At 38.0% G+C, this 17,867-nt stretch overlaps 1 protein-coding gene and 1 long non-coding RNA gene across 2 annotated transcripts; both read right to left on the minus strand.

Annotated features, from left to right (window-relative positions):
• Positions 1-537: 537 nt before the first annotated feature.
• On the minus strand, positions 538-9,046 carry LOC131250956 (70 kDa peptidyl-prolyl isomerase-like). Its single transcript, XM_058251387.1, has 12 exons — positions 8,835-9,046; positions 8,587-8,673; positions 7,005-7,265; positions 6,842-6,919; positions 6,568-6,648; positions 5,780-5,971; positions 5,238-5,324; positions 4,518-4,693; positions 3,827-3,950; positions 2,681-2,826; positions 1,436-1,563; positions 538-957 (listed from the first exon to the last, which is right to left on the minus strand). Exons 1-12 carry the CDS (start codon positions 8,965-8,967, stop codon positions 846-848), a joined length of 1,605 nt encoding a protein of 534 aa, XP_058107370.1. The 5' UTR covers positions 8,968-9,046; the 3' UTR covers positions 538-845.
• A 2,377-nt stretch (positions 9,047-11,423) lies between these two features.
• On the minus strand, positions 11,424-13,704 carry LOC131250957 (uncharacterized). Its single transcript, XR_009173516.1, has 4 exons — positions 13,603-13,704; positions 13,320-13,508; positions 12,833-12,921; positions 11,424-11,791 (listed from the first exon to the last, which is right to left on the minus strand). It is a non-coding gene; the product is annotated as an uncharacterized LOC131250957 (long non-coding RNA).
• Positions 13,705-17,867: the final 4,163 nt, after the last annotated feature.

Below are 17,867 nucleotides of genomic sequence, written 5' to 3' on the forward strand. Positions count from 1 at the left end.
TACACCTTAATAGGCAACTACTATCCACCTTGCACAGCCAATGGGCCACAGATAGATAACATCAGAGCTGTCCAACAACAGGACCCAAATGGCAATTTGGAGCCAATGTTCTCAGTATGACTGCCAAGGAAGAAAAGCAAAATTATGTTTTAACCACTTCTATTGGACTGATAATTGACATTTGATTCAATCGTGACATTTGATTCAATCGTATGTCCAAATGCACTGTAATTAGTCAATACAAAATACGTTTGCCAAACCAAAGTTGCGGGTTTTTCTCTTTTCATGACATTACAAACATTTGCATGGATTTTGGTTCAAATGCAAGCAGAAAGTTGGAAAAAACAAATGCACGCGGCAAAGGTGCAGATTTATGAAAGAATGTATTGAATTGCTTCATTGGACCATCATATAACTGGTAATTAGTTTGGAAGATCTACAAAATCCGTAGGCCTTGAGTTGTACAAGTGGGGCTGATGTTTGGGGTCCTAACCGCTGATCAGATTGACTGCAGTGTATGAACCATGCATCAAAATCCACCTAAAAACAGTCGAATCCTATTATTTCCATCCTGTGGCCTGAGAATGGCCTTATGGTTCAGAAAACATACAGCGAGGTCGGCTGGAGAAGGCCGAAGATTGGGCTAACTAACCATCACAGCAACAGTCCATCTATGGCAGGGCCCATCAGGGTAGTGGTCTGGATCACCAACCCATGGGCCCCACTTGTACAGCCCAAGGTCATATCTTCAGGCCAAGAATCATATAATTCATCCAAGAAAAGTCATTGAAATGGATCTCTCTGTCTAGGAAAACACTTGATGATTGAAAGGTCATACCTTGCTTCTAGATCTCCAACTGGCTCATCCTTGAAATCATGGCGCCGAAGAGCTTCGATTGATTTTTATCGTACTCCTTTTGCTTATCTCTTAACTTCTTATACTCAAGCTTTGCATCTCTGTTTGTTCAAAATATTATGGAAATTTCATTTAGTTTCAACTGAACAAAAAATAATATGGGATTTGTCAATGGACAAATGCAATGGCTGCGATTGACTGACCCCAAATAGCTGGGTTAGGGCTATGATGATGATGATAAAATGCTAAAGCTATGTGCAATAGTAGGATGTAATCTTACTTACACACATGCCAATGTGGCATGTATGTGTGAGATCCAAGCCACTACTCATGTGGGCAACACCACAAAGTGCTGTGTTCTGAAAGACAGGTCAGTAATCACTCATCAGGTGCGCCAGACAAGTACAAAAGAATGGACTATGGAGCCCACCTGATGACTATCCTTATCTTGCCCTCAAGTGAACACACAGGGAGAGTTGGATTTGAAAAACCTCTCATGCAATAGGCAATAGCATTTAGCAGCTCTCTTTTTCTCACTAAGCAATAAAGATTTTAGCATTATCAGCACAAAACACAAACCTGTTATATGGATCAATTGATAGTATTTTCTTAATATCAACCTCAGCCTTTTCTAAATCAGACATTTCCATGTATGACTGAGATCTTCTGTACAAGGCCTTTACATTATACGGATCAAGATCTAAAACCTGCCAAGAAACATTGATTGATTGAATTAGAGGCTTGATAAGCTCCATTGCACCTCTACATAAGGCCAAACATGCCAATCTGGCAAATCTGAAGGACATCAATCTGTGTAGGTTGGCCTGGCCCAAAATTCAGACCAGGTGAGCCTCACATTCACGTTGAACACAAGACTCATTGACGATTATAACGTCCACTGTATCTGTACATGTTGCCCCACCTGAATTTTGGGTAAGTTCATCAAAAAATCAGGTCCCAGCTGAAGCCTTTCTCGCACTAGTTCCAGGTTAGTATCAGTGTTCGAAATATGGGTATCACGTTACGTATCACACCCTTGGGATACAGATACGTATCGGTTATCGCATGGAATATATCGGTTGTATCGCGTAATGTATCATTGTTGTTGGAAACATTGGAAATTGGTCTAATTTTTCAATGAAATTTTAGTGATTGTTAAAAAAGACATCAATACACACTTACAAATCAAAACATTACAAAAAAACAAGTGCACATAATAGGCTTTTGTATGGGGTCCTACTCTATGTGTTGTCTAACTGAATTGATGCAAGTATATTCAAAGTTTATTCATATAATTTATAAATGTAAGAAGACGTGTAGAAACACAAGCAATACATTCAAAAGGAAAAGAAGAATCACTAGATCAGGTTACAGACATGTTTGATTTTACGTTTGGACACAACTATTGCAATTGATTTGGGGAAATTGAATTTTTTTATTTTTTATTTCAATTTTCCGCAACTCAGTCTTCCTCCAAATCTCAAAATCGAAGATCTCAATCCATGATTTTTTCATGCAAAACATGAAAAATCATGGATTTGTAACAATTTGACACTAATTTAACATAATTTACAAAAAAAGGGATCGATAATAAATTATACTCACTGGATCGAACATATGTGATATATCCCACTATTTCTGTGTTTCGTATTGCACAGGTGGGATGCAAGATATATTGTGGGATATATTGATCGATATCGTTGATATTTAAAACACTTGTTAGTATTACCGAAGCTCCATAAATAACTAACTATAGTTTTTTGTTTTTTCGACAAAAAAAATTACACCACAGAAGGAACAACAGAACCAAGGGCAAAAACAAACCTTTGTGCACAATCTTGAAGCTTCAGAGTACTCCCCAAGTTTAAGTTTGCAGGCTGCATTATTCAAATTGCAAGATATTTTCAAACCAGTTGCTTGAATCTTTTCCTCGTCGGTGAATGAATGGTCGTACTCGACGTATTTAGCAGCCTGCATGTATAGTCACTGGATTTTCAGTCCACGAAATCCAAAAGACTTTGCTATATAAGGCTGTGTTTGGGTGCACAATAAAGTGGCTTTGCAATAATTAATCAGGATTTTTACTGCAGAATTCCTTGGGAGTTCTGATTCTACCAAAATGTCCTCGAATGTTTTGTGATTAGTGGATCGTGCTTTTTAGGGGATGAAATGACTGAATCACTGTCGTCTACTTTTTTTTCCCTTTCTAAAATCTGCTAGAATAGGTCATTGTGCGCCCATGTGGTTTGTGTATGACATCCAACCAGTTCAACAGGTACACCAGATCATGATGGTCAGACGAACTAAAATTCATGCGGATCCAACATCAGGTAGGCCACAGGTGAATTTAGAGATTTTTGGGTGGTGTAATTCTTTTATGGCAGTGGCCCACCAATGATTGGATCACCCTGATTTTTTGTTGATATGACCATTATGTGGGGTACACCTGTTGGAATGGTTGGTCATACACACAATACCCCCGTAATCCTCGACTCAGCCACTCTTTAGAAGAAAAAGCAGATGAGGACATTCTGGCTATTTCAGCCTCCAGAAAGCACATTCTCGTACTTTCCTTTCAAAACGTCGAGGAAGCTTTTGGTAAAACTACAATTCCTGAGGAATTCCACAGTAAAAGTCCTTACTAAAATTTGACAGAGAGAAAATGAGAAAATTGTAAATATTTTTGTATTCATACTGCGGAAGTAGCCTTAAATTGCACTTATTCTTTTCGGTGCAACTTGAAAGTAGAACAATTCCAATTGGTACCCCACTCCTTCAACAAGAATGCCAAGGAAGGGAAGTTCAATTTGGTTGTTTACGTTTTATTGGACTGATTATTGCAATTCAATTCGATAGTGCATCCAAACACAGGTTAAACAACTAGACAGCATTTGTCTCTTTCAAATCTTTGACCAATCAAAGCTCATATATATATATATATATATATATATATATATAATATACAACTTTCCTTCTCATATTTCTTGGAGGCGCGCCAAAATTTCCCAGCCTTAAAGAACTTATTTCCATCATCTTTCTTTCTTTGGCAAGCTTCAATTTTCTCCACAGTATCCATTTTCCAAAACTCTTTATCCTAAACATGCAGAAATATCTGTTAGACTATTCGATACGTATATACAGTTGTACATACTATTAGATAGTTATATGGGTGGATTTGGGGCTGTCAACGGGCCGGGCCTGGGGTTGGTCTTGGCCCGGATTTTGAACTGTTTCAGGCTGGCCCTATTCAAAATTTTGATTTTGCAGGTCCGAGCCCGGCCCATTGACACCCCTAGGTGGATTCAAATATATCTTTTAAGATCTCCTACAATTCTCTACAGATCTCCCATCCTTTCTATATAATTCAGTCATTCTCAATTAAATAAACACATTACAATTTCTCCAGTCTCTGGTGCATAACTATATCCAAACATGAGAGAAGAAAAGTCGGACGCAACTGAAGTGGACTGAAGGGTTTTCTTCTTGGCTCATGTGTGTGAGATCTGGGCCATTCCAAGTGGGGCCAATCATGAATATGCCTCATCACAAAAGAAAAAAAAAGAGTGCCTGTTCCATTTATCAGGTGGGCCCCACATGTATGAGAAAAATGGAAGGATGGAAAATAGATCAATAGACGTATTCAATGTGGAGAGAATAAAACCTTTGCAAAGCTGAGTAGCTCCACTTCATAAAGAAGTGTCGCGTTTGGAGGAACCATGGCCAAGTCTCTGTGGCATTCTACATTGCCAAAACCATAATCAGAGCTAATTCTCACAAGTGCTATTTCGCCTTTCCTCATGGTCATGATTGCCCTGTCTAAACCTTCAAAAACTTGTTCTGTGACAGAACATGAGAAATAAATTTCAAAGAAGTGTTTTAAGAATAGTAGAAATTGAAAACAACAAAATAACCCACTGAAATGTGGGAAAAGTTTATAAAGTTCTGTATAAAACTGAGAGTTTCTCACTGCCTAAATCATACATCTATGGGCTAGACTACTGTGCATGTATGCTACAAGTCATTGAACTGTGGCAGGTCATTCATGGTACATGTGGCATAAATGCAGGTAATTTTGGGTCAGAAAGATTGTGAGCCCCATTGTTGATGGAGCATAGACCAAACTTCATACTGATTGGATGGTCCAATCAGCAGCCATCAATGGAAGGTTAAGAAAAACATGGTCAGTGGTGAAAATTCAACGGATGAAATTAAGTGGTTAAGATCATCCGATTGGTGGCCCACTACCATGAGAATTCCCATTACAAATATTGATTATTGCCAAACCTCGCCTTGTAAAATGACCCCAAGCAACTCACACAAGACTATGATGATGGTAGTGGAAAATGCGAATGGAAACTACAATAACTAGGTGTGCGCGTACCTTCAAAACACATAAACTCAAGAGGCTCTTCATCGGTTCCCTTCCTCTCAAAAACTGTTGCATCTTCAAGTTTGCCAGTGTATTTCACTGAGAAGAAGAAAGACGGTCCAATGCTTGAGCATTTTTTTAGAAGAACATCACGAGAGAAGATTCATAAAAAGTAATAATCTCGTGCTACTTCAGGAGAAATGTTGAAGACAATTAAAACAAATGCAGTTCCATCTGGTCGTAAAGTCTGCATTTTGATGCACGAGCAAGTGACGTGTGACTGCTCAGACCAATCAAATGGAAATGAAAAAAAAAAAAAGTAATGACTTTTATGAGAATTCAGAATTCAGAAGTAAAAAATTGCAGTTACTTTGGATTGAAATCCAATCTGAAAGCAATGTAATTGCAATTTGGAGTCTAGACCCTCAATATGAATGCTAAGGAAGAATATAAGAATTTCTTTATTTTTCCACTTCATCAGACTAGAAATTCCAAATTTTAAGGGGAGAAGATTCCACTAATAATATACAAATCGAAAGAGATGGAAGTCATACCCTTCACTTTGGATCCTTCACCAGGACGGTCATAACCTTCGCCTTCTCTTATAATCTTTTTAACTACCTTTTCATCACCAGCAACATCAATGACACTCTTCCATGAAAGTAGCTCAATATCTACAGTTAAATTCGAATTGGGTGGAACCTGTAATCCACTTCTAATGGTTTTGTTTCCATTTTTCACAACATCTGCACAATTTATAGTATATCACATTGAGCATGAAAACTTGGTAAAAATGATCTACCATTTGAAATTTCCTAAAATGGTAGATTTGCCAGTAAATGTATAGAAAGGAATCAGGCCACAGTAAAAACAAAGTTAAGCGATTCTAGGCATAAACGGATTGTCGGTATAGATATGGAGGTCAAGCTAATCCCACTTGGGTATATACACATCCACCAACTGATACACATGGAGATCATCCAGTCCATGCAACAGCTGGGCCTAACCACATAGATGATGTGACCCAAAATTCAGTCCAGTCAACTCATCAGGTGGTCCAAATGGGAAAAATGATGGAAGGCTAAAAAGAAGTCACACCAATTAATGGTCTACATTCGACGTACCTAATGAGTGGACCATCCTGATTTTCAGGTCAGCTTATATATAGGAAAGTCTTAATACCACAAACACAAGGGATTGATGACTATATCATCATCACAAAGTTAAGCTTAATCCCAACTACTTGGGTTTGGCTGGATTGATGACTAGTTACAGTATAATTTTTAACAGTCAAGATTTATTATTATTATTTTTCTGTAAAACAGATATTGTCTCAACTTACATGAGAATTTCACTGATAACTCAGCTTTCTCACCCTTCCTCATTGTTTTTACACCATGGCTGATAGCAGGACATAAAAGACCTGCTCGATTAAAAAGAATTCAATGACAAAAAAATCATGTGAAGTTAGTAAACATTGACAAAAGATAATGTAAATGAAGTAAACATTTCTGATTTTAGAAGTCAGTTATAACAGTCAACTAAAAAAAGAAAAAGAAAGAGAGAGTACAAACTGATTTACCGCTATAAAGAAGATTTCAGAAAGGTTAACTTACCATCTCTGATATGAAATTCCACACCCTTATCTGACTTTGAAACAATCGTTCCATCATCCAGCCTTGCTTCATATTTAACTGAACAGTAACAGAGCATTAGCATTGATATCCTTGAAGATTCAAGGGGGCATGGTAAGGGGGGTGCAGATGGAAAAAGAATTACCTAGAACTTCATCAGCTTCTTTTGGAGTGGCCCACCCCTCACCCTCTTTTATTATCTTCTTCAAGATCCCTCCATCCCCGGACAGATCCCTTACAGTGTTCCAAGACAATAACTCCACATCAAAAACAAGCATTGAATTAGGAGGGATAAGTGGAGGAGCACCCACCTCCCCATAAGCCAAATTCGGAGGAATGGTGAAGATCGCTCTCTCGCCCTTTCTCATGGTGGCAATCCCATCATCCCATCCTTTGATCACTTCACCTGAAATCCAACAATTCAAGAAACATAAGCAAAAAAATCGCGTGTAATAGTACGTTCTTCATCAAATAGAATAAACTTTTAGGCCTTGTTCGGAACATTTGGAAAAATATACTTTAATAGAAAGACATCCTCTGACCTGTTCTGTCACTAACAAGGACGATGACACAACAGAGCCCTGATGCAGGACAATTAACCACTTGCTCTAAAGCCTCCCGCTCTGATACCACTTTGATGGAGGACAATTAACCACTTGCTCTAAAAGCTCGAACTGATAGAGCATGGCGAATTAATCCCTTTATCTCATAGCCCAGGCCCCACATCCTATGGGCTAGGACCTCAGCCGAACTCCCCTTGTGGGCCCCACTTCACATGGGTTCCACTTCACACAAGCCACCCGCTTCACATGGGTGGGGCCCGCCTCACATGAGCCACCCACCTCACACGGGCCGCCCACCCCAAGTGTGCCCCTGCATCCCAGAGGCAACCCCACTCAAGCCTGGTGTGAAAATGCCCCTGCATTAAGCCCTCTCTTCAAAGAACACACGGCAGATTAATGTATCAATCAAGATTGTCTATCTAGTGGTCCCTACGGCAAATCGCAAATCGTTTAAGATACACAAATTGAATGATTCTAAACATCTAAGTAATGGCACTAAAATCAGTGGTGGTAGATAAAAATGGTTAATGTTCAAAATTAAGTACCTGAAAGTGAAGAAATGGGGTGGCTAGTGATGTCCAATTGGTGTGATTTTTTGAAACATAGACCATCCATGGTGGGGCCCACTAGGACTGTGTGAGCAAGAGCCAATGCAAATGGTTACTTACACTCAGTGTGCACTGTGTGCATTGAACTAGGACCAAAATTCATAGGGCCTGTTTGGGTGCCTAAGAGAATGAATTCAAACACATTCTTCTCCAGATAGGAAGCATACCAATGGATGGATATGAGCTTAAGATTGTGGCCCACTTGGGTGTCCAGTAGGTCTGAAATTTAGCCTAAATGGGTTTTTCATCATGCCAGATTTGATGAACGGTTTGGATTTCAAACACATGGCACATATAAACACGTGTATGAGAAACAGTCAATCTACAGCAGCTTTCCTAACAAATTCCAGTCTCCTGCAGATTTAATGAGAAAGGAAAAATGGGTGGGTACCCAAACGAAACATTCATTGTAAAAAGCAGGAATTTTTCTTCTTCCCCCTCCCCCCTTTTGAAGAGAGTTCGAAAATTTGAATTGGGAGTAACGAATGCACAAATGCAGGGATTAAATTGAAAATAAAATTAGAACAAAATAAAATTCAAATGTAACGACTCTCACCACTTCCTAATTTGAATGTGAAAGGGATTCCTCCATCACGACTCGAATCAAGAGCTTCCCCACCATCAACGCGGCCACTGTAGTGAACTGAAAAGGAGATTTTTGGGAAAAAAGTGAGAGAGAGAGAGGGAGGGAGAGAGAGAGAGAGAGAGAGAGAGAGAGAGAGAGAGAGAGAGAGAGAGAGAGAGAGAGAGGAGAAGAAGAAGAAGAAGAAGGAGGAGGAGGAAGGAAGGAAGGAAATTACATGCCTTGAACATGGTCTCCAGGAAATGGGGTCTGCCAAGAATCACCTTGTTGGAGGATGCGTTTTTTGAGGCCTTGCTTACCGATTTCCATCTCTTCTTTGGTTTTTGATGGGAATTTGAAGGAAGAAAAGGCCATTGCAGAAGTAGAGATTTCCACAGCAGAAGAAGATAACTAGTTTTAGAATTTCAGTTGAAGATAAGCCGTTGCATTTCCCACGCCTTTTTCTTTACCGTTGGTAGAGAGACGGAGAATTTTTTACACTTGGGTACCTCTACGTACCAAGCGGGTTTAATTTCTAACTTACATGAAATCCTCACCGTCCATCGTGTGGACAACTCCTTTTTTAGTCTTGATCCCAAATTTCAGACTGATTGAATAATCAGCTAGGCCACCCAAAAGATTTTTTTTTTTTAATACCAAAAACCTCTAAATTCATGTGCTATGGCCCACCTGAGTTTTAGAATATTTTGCTTTTTGAGTAATTCTTTTATCCTGTTGAGGGACATCAGGTGAATGGATTGGATGGAAGATAAACACAATGGTGGGTCCTAGACAAAACTAACGATGGACATTCCATCATAACTGTTTCACGCCACGTGGAATACCTGATTTTTTTTATAATTATAATTTTTGGGTTCAATGGTTAAAATGATTACCGTAACTGATGGACAGTGTAGCTCTAATGAAAGTTACCCACGTGAGTCTCTCAGGTTTACAAAAATAACCATAGAGATTTTATCCGTTGAGGTGTATTTTATGACACGATACCCATTTTTAGACTAATTAGAAAGAACCCCTTTAAAATTTGTTTTAATATTCTCACCCACATTTTGATATTCAAGAAACAACCGTTGGCCTATCTTTAAAAATGACAAAAACACCCTTAAGAAGTGGTGAGTTAGATAGCTATCTGAGCCATTCAAAAGCATATGAACAGAATTCTGGATCGTTCTGATGGATAAATATCTAAATCATCCAACATTAAGTTGTTGGTGATTTAAACCATTCAAAAGTACGTGGACAATACATATACCCTTGAATCTGGAATGTGTATGATCTTACTTTTGGATACAAGTGGGTTCTTTTCAAATTGGGAATGAATGCATTTCTTATGCCGCATATATCTGTGTTAGCTTTACTCGTATATTTCTTTTCTGTTTTTTGCTTGCTTGGAGTTGAGTGGAGTGTGCCAATGCACTGATTAAGCCAATGAATTCTATTTGATTAATGATCCATATCAGATGGCTCTCATACCATGTTGTTTTAAAGAATCTTAGGATGATTTTCTTCTCTCTAATTTTATTAATTTATAGAAAAGAGAAATATACAAAAATGGCATTTCACCTATTTTGCATAATACCAGACATTCACGGCAGGTTCTTTGGAAGGGTTCCTTTGGTGCTGCTCTGTATTATTGGCAACCAAGAAAGTCTACATGGACCTTCTGTGACCATAAAGAAGTGAGCTGATTTTTATTGCATCTGGCATATAGACATTTGATATGCAGAACTTTGTAATTTTGAATCTGCTCAGTATATAGAAGCTTAAAGTAAGAGAATGCAGCAAATTAGCAATGGTCTATATTTAATGGGACCAAGGTGGAATATTCAACGACCATGACCTTCCCATCTCAAAGCTTTTTTAGCAGGTTTGGATCACTGAACCATGGGCCATGCTGGTACAAGACTAAAACTCAAACCTTGGACATTCTCATTTCTCATTTTAAGCATTGTATTATACATACTTCTTCTCAAGTTCATCTGATATTAATGGTTAATTTCTCCATTGATCAGATGGTTAGATTGTCTAACTGTTCCAATTACAGTCATTTTGATGCTTGCTTGAAAATGTGCAGAATTGCACTTAAGAGTTCTGCTTGTCATTACAGTTAAAACTGTGCCACCTTCCTCTTCATCATTTCTAATAAATTGTAATTCAGTTCAATTAAGCATCCAAACAGGTTCTATTGGGACCACAGATCTTTCCCTTGGACACTGGGTTTTGTCTTTTTAAAAAAAAAAAAAAAAAATGGGTTGAACATTACCCTGGGTTGCTTGGTCTTGAATAGCAACAAATGAATCAATGCTAATGTAGGGCATACATCCATGCTGAATGCATCTCTCCTAAATAGAAATGAATGAAACAAGGTTAATTTAGGGCATACATTCATGCTGAATGCATTTCTGTGTTTCCACAAAATATGGTGAAGCGTAACAGCTCCTTGTATTGGGAGTAAATGTACCTTAAAACAAGCACCTAGGGAGATTACAGAAAGCAATAAAAAATAAAAAGGCAACCGTGGATTGCCAAAATTCAGATAGAAGAGAAGCAGCAAGGAACATCTTTCAATGTGTTCACCATATTGTCAAGGCTATGGCCGCTGAATTGCAGTTAATTAAATAGAAGAAGATGAAGAAGAAGCAAAAAGAAGAAGAAAAAAATGAAGCAGTTGAGAAATGCCAGGCCTCTAGTGCATGATACACAACATTTGGTAATGCCCGTAGCCTGGGGCTCATCAACAACATAACCCAAATATCACACTGGCCTAACAATCATAACCATCCAATCGGTGTAGAAAAAGAATCAATCAGTAATCCAAACCCATTTGTTCTGGCATCCAATTCAACCCATATTTACAATTCAATTACACATTCAACCCACATCTAATTCACATAAACAAAATCCACATTACCCCCATAGCTTGTGTTCATACATTGATATATACCCATTCAAATCAAAAGAAGAGTAATTTAATCTTCTCATACACTTCTCAAGATCATCCCATAATAAAGCAAATTTGAAGTCATAATACAAAAAGACCTCAATTAAAAGTAGGAGATCTAGTTTGTATCAGCAGTCAATTAACAATCTGATTTGCATAATCTGGTCTTCCAACACCAGCGGAAGCATATCAACATCTCCGCCAACGAATATGATCTCTGACTCATTGTTTGGCAACCTGTGGTGGAGATAAACATATGCGTTAATCAAAATCCGAAACCACATCCACACTCATCAGGAATGCAACAGCAATTCAAGTGCTACTTCATGACTGTAAATACTATGAACCATGATTGCAATTTTTCCATTGCAAACTGAAATTTCTCAATTCAATTCAGTTCAGTTTCACATCCAGTATAGATAAGCCCAGATTAATATTATTCCAATGCATACCATAATTTCTGACTTCAGTAGAATTTGCCAGCACTGTTATCAACAAGAAAATTTCATTAGGTAGAAAACATTCTATGCAGATTTGAGCACAAGAACATTTGGAATTGAGAACCCTTCTGCTGCTTGCAGGCTCCAAGCAGCAGGTATTTGCAAAAACAAAACAAGCCAATTGGCTGGTTCCAAATGCAAGCTCCAAAGTAATAGGTATTTGCATTGTGGAATCGCAAATCCCAAGAGGCTTCTGGATGTTCTTAAAACTCCAAACTTAAAAGAGTTGGAAAATAATTATTTAAAGGCTGAAACTCTTTCAGCTAGTGATTTGCAGACCAGTTGAATCTCAAATCTCATAGGATTTCTGGGCTTCCTTAAAATTCCAAACATGCAAAGGGAAGTAGCTTAAAAAACAAATCCATATCAACTTAACAGAGACGTGGACCAAAAGGGCAGGCATTTTTAGAGATGAAAGCCTCATGAACCTACCAATTTCCAAAATCATTTGAATCCTAAACATCCAGTAATCTTTCCAGTCTTCTTAAAAACCCAAACTTTCAATGGAAAATAAAAAGAATTGAAAGATATTTCAGATCACGGCCGCATCATATCAACCATTCGGAGAGAAGAAAATGTTCACGTGGAAAAAGAGGAGAAATGACATACATGAAAAATAGTTAGAACATACCTTTAACACAAAAAATAAAAATAAAAAATAAAAAAATCTAATTACTTGACCGGCCGCATCATATCAAACATTCAGAAAGAGGAAAATGTTCACATGATAAAAGAGGAGAAACGACGTACACATAAAAGAGTTAGAACATACACTCACCTTTAACAAAAGAAAATCTAATTACTCGAACATAGGTTGTGATCTTCACAGCCCAATGATTGATTCTTATAAGATAGTGGTGATGATGACTGCATATGAAATATCACATTTTCATGAATAAGATGTCTCACTATACTGAAACTTAAAAATGTTTATTCAATATTATGCAAAATACAGATGGTCAGTTTTACTTGGTTAAACACAACACTTCCTATAGATGAATATTGATGTAAATGTGGTAATTGCATTGCAGGTTGCTGAAGGGAATTTGCTGGTACAAGTTAATGCTTGTTTGGTAGCTACAAGCAGTCAAAAGGGCCACTCATGAATCCACTAGGACCACTCTTGGGTATTTCAAAAGGACTCAGTCTAGTAACATTTGAAATCTAGTAGAGCAAAAACGCGGTAATGGAAACGTCAATGAGCACAAGTTATACAAATGTTATATCTAACATTACAAGTCTACTAAATTAAATATCACTTTTACCTGAGATCCAATGTTGACGAGGTTTTGTTGAAACGTGCTAACATTAGGTAATTGGTACCCATATTGAGCCAATGGTGCATTCATGGATCCACTAGGGCCAGGAGTATAGCCCATCACCATATGATAACAATGTCCTGCATGGGATCCACTTGGTAATCCTACGGGGCTCAATATAGTAATATGTGAACCCTAATAGAGGAAGGAGAAAAAAAAAAGAAGAAGATTTAGATACTATAACAATATGTGACATGACAAGCTTTAGCAAACAAGTTCTCACTAATACCTGATTGGAATTACTCAATGCAGAGAATGTAAATGGATAATGTAAAGGTTGAAATGAAGCAGGGTGCATGACATTTGATACTTGAGCCGTTTCCTCTCTCTCCTGATTGGAATTACTCAATGCAGAGAATGTAAATGGATAATGTAAAGGTTGAAATGAAGCAGGGTGCATGACATTTGATACTTGAGCCGTTTCCTCTCTCTCTTGATTTACTTGTGGTTGAATGGATTCAGTTCGGGATCTTTTCTTCCTTACGTTATCTAGTGGATTTTTATCCATGTGATGGTTGCCTCCAATTCTAGGCTTTACTTCAACAAAAGTAACTTGTTTTTCAGTCTGCTCAAGACGTATGCTTTCAATACCAACACTTTTTGTCGGCTCAGAGCGTGCACTGTTAGTATATACACTCTCAGTCGGCTCAGAGGGTGCATGTTCAGTATGTACGCTTTCAGTTGACTCAGAGGGTAGATCTTCAGTATCTACACTTCTGATCGGCTCATGGGGTGCATGTTCTGTATCTACACTTTTATCATCTGCTTGAGACGACATTAGTGGAAGTTCCTTCATCATTTTCATACGTTCCATCACTTCATCCTGAAATTGATCTGCATATCTATCAGCGAACTTGAAGAGCTCGTCATGTTCTCTGGCCATCGCTGCAATTTTATAAAGCTTGCGACACAAATATTTGTACCGCTTACCAGCATCACCCTTTTTCATTGGTTTCATCCTCTTTTTCGGTAAGTGATTTTTATAAACAATGGGTAAGAAACTTGTATTCTCCTGACCACCAGATTGTTTACTAAAAAATTCTACAGTTGCTTTCGGTGTTATTCCTGAATCATCTGCCATATCTGTTTTAGCTTTTTGAGAATCAATCGTGCCTCTATGTGACCTTAACATATGTACCTTCATTGGTGTAATAACCTCATGGTTATGCTCTGCTACAAACTTAGTTACTTTGTATTTCCCATTGATCTGAAGCCTAATCATCATCCTTGCTAGACATTGAGTTCTTGTAATCGGACGAGTATATTTCGGAGGATTAGTACGTTTCTTTTCACATCTTTGACCTTCTTTAGAACAACAAAATTTTCTCCCAAGTATGACCTTACCATCATCTGATTTCTCAACCCATGACTTTCGAGCACGGAACCCTATTTTCCTAGCATAACTATTGTAAAACTCAAATGCACTCTCGTCAGAAGTAAACTCCATTCCTACTTTTGGTTCCTCATCTAAATTCTCATCTGTATTAACCAGTACATCTTTACTTGCTTCCTGGTTGTTTACTTGTTGGCTTGCTTCTTGATCACCAATATCAAAGTCTAATCTTCGACATGGTTGAGATAATGGTTGACTCTCCGATGTATTATCATCCATTTCACCAATTGACCTTCAAAAGTAAAATACATTCAAACAATTGAAATCATTCCATAAACCTTGAGAATATATAATATGCATGTGGGGATTAATCATCTAATGTTTGTTTGGACTTAGTTTCACTTTTTATCCCATTTAGTAACATATCATGTATTGTTCTCACACAATACATGTGAATTGAGAATTTAGTAACATCTTCCCATGATTCTCCAATATATAAACAATTCTCTACTGATTTGTTGCCTTCCAAATAGTCCATTATTCACGGAAAAGGCATTTAATTAGTAAAGAACCATGTATTTGGAGAATATAATGGGTAGTGTGTCAAATCTCAAACCACATGTAAATAGTGTAAAGAACATCCTATATACATGATATAGTACCGAATTATCCAAAATTTGGACAATTTAAGAATCCATATGGAACAATCATATTTAATTCAATAACTAGAACAAAATTGGCTTATAAAACACTTTTATTTGAGTCACACAAGTTCGTTATAAAGATTGAACAATATGTATTATTCTTTGTAAATTCTTAAACAGTAGATGGATTACTAAATGGGAATCTACACCACTATTTGGCCTATTTAATATTAATGATTACATATTATAGAATCACAACCAATACACACTATAAGCCATCCACTTGTTGCTAACATCATTAAAAAAATAATAATAATAATAATAAAATAAAATAAAATAAAATCTAATAAGCAACTTCATCATGAAAGTTGCCCCAAGAAAACATCAATCCTCGAAACCATTTCACCAAAAAGAAAGAAAAAAAAAAATCTCATCATTTTTTTTTTTTTTTGAACAGTAAAGATCAACATAGTTGAAGTGATAGTTGCAATGTAGGCATGAAAAACCCTTTTGGAGAAGGGGCACTTAGTAGGCATGAAAACCCCTTTTGTGGAATGGGCCCTTACTATTGTTAAAAACCTAAAAGCTGGATCTGGCTTATAGGTCTACCACCCCGAGTCAATCTCTCCTTTCACAATTGTGGCCATCTCATCAGTTCATCCCCACCGTTGCATTGTTGTTAATCTTCATGCCATGTATTTGGTGCACAGGTGCACCAATTTTCATTTATAAGGTAGGATGCCACTTGCGGACGCACATTTGCGTTGTCAAATCAAATGCCATTACACATGCCAACATGGCATATCTATTCTAAATCTGGATGTGCTTTATCCCAGAAAAGAAAGAAGGTTGGTTTGCTAATCAGGTGGGCCTCATTCATAAATGACAAACACTGGCAATCGGCATTGAACTTACGTGAACAATCCTAGCATGTGTGGGGGCATCTGCAGTCTGCATTTGACAACTGCAGACCCGCGTGCACGACTAGCACAGACCCTCTTTAGTTAGACCATGTTAGGAGGTTTATATTAATACATAAACAGCAATGGATTTTTGTGTTCGGCTTGATTAGTTAGGGTCGTTTGGATACCTGTAAATGGGGCAAACTGTAAATAACTTACAGGTTAATGGTTTACAAGGACGCGGATTTCCTGCAAATGCCTTTCACAGGGAGTTCCTGCACAAGGACGCTGGGTGGGGCCATCGAGATGTCAGTGAAAAATCCATCCCATTCATCCGTTTTGTTAGATCATTTTAGGACATGCGATGAAAAAGGTGGATCCAAAACTTAACTGGGTCACATGAAAGGGAAAATTGGGTAAAGAAGTGCCTACCGTTGAAACCTTTCTGGGCTCTATCTTGATGTTTATATGCCATCCAAACCATTTATAAGGTCATTCCCACTGGGATTAAGTGAAAGCACAAAATTTTAGTCTGATACAAGACTTTTACGGCCATAAAAATGTTTCAACGGTGCTCACTGAATCCCACTGTTTCCTCTCGTGTGGCTGATTTAAGTTTTGGATCCATTTAAGTTTTGGTCACATGTCCTAAAATGAGCTCGCAAAACGTATGGACGGGGTGGATTTGCCACAAACATCTCTGTGGGCCCCACCCAGCATCCATGCGCAGGAACTTCCTGGGAAAACCTTTAGCAGGAAATCCGCATTCTGGTTTACAGTCTATGTTTGGATGCTGGAAAATGCTTGTAAATCATTTACAGCTTTCAGCCCCATTTGATTTTTACAGGCAAAAAGCTGTGATTTCATTTAATGGCTCTCTCCATTTACAGTCTAGTGGCTATAATGGCTCTCTATTTACAGGACTTGAACAATTTACAGGTTATCCAAACACTGAGAATCATTTACAGCTTACAGCTTACAGCCAAACAGGACACACTGTAAAAAAGTGATTTACACCTGTAAATCATTTACCACTTAAAAACATTTACAGTCATCCAAATGACCCCTAGACAGTCAAGTTCTACACTAGCAGTGGGCCAGAATCGTTGATTTTCATCATCCAAGGCTAGCAATGGTATATCCCCAAGCTGAGTAGGATCCAAATTTTCAATAGCCCAAACCCCATTCCAGAACACGCCACTATTTCAAAAGCCAGGCCTAAAACCATTCCAGCTTCAAAAAAAGAAAACCCTATTTTTTTTAAGTACATAAAGGAAAATTAAAACCCAAATCCCTAATCCGAGAATACTCAGCAAGATTATAAAAGAAAAATTAGCTTATAGCTTCAAGAAAAGTAAACTTTAGTTTTTTTTTTTTAGCATATAAAGGAAATTAAAACCCTAAACCCCAATCCATGCTCATTTAACAAGATGATTTAGAAAAACACCTTCCGGAATAGAAAACCCTAGTTTTTTCGATCAATGGCCGCTGAGGCGTGGTTGGAGCTCCGTTGCGATGCGGCTGATTCGCCGCTGGGTTGCGGTGACATGGCTTGGAAGGTCCGGGTTCCGGCAAGACGCTCTGATACTCTGGCCTTCTGGAAGCAGAGAGAGAG

Source organism: Magnolia sinica, chromosome 7 (assembly GCF_029962835.1).
Source record: "Magnolia sinica isolate HGM2019 chromosome 7, MsV1, whole genome shotgun sequence".
Classification (NCBI taxonomy): Eukaryota; Viridiplantae; Streptophyta; class Magnoliopsida; order Magnoliales; family Magnoliaceae; genus Magnolia; species Magnolia sinica.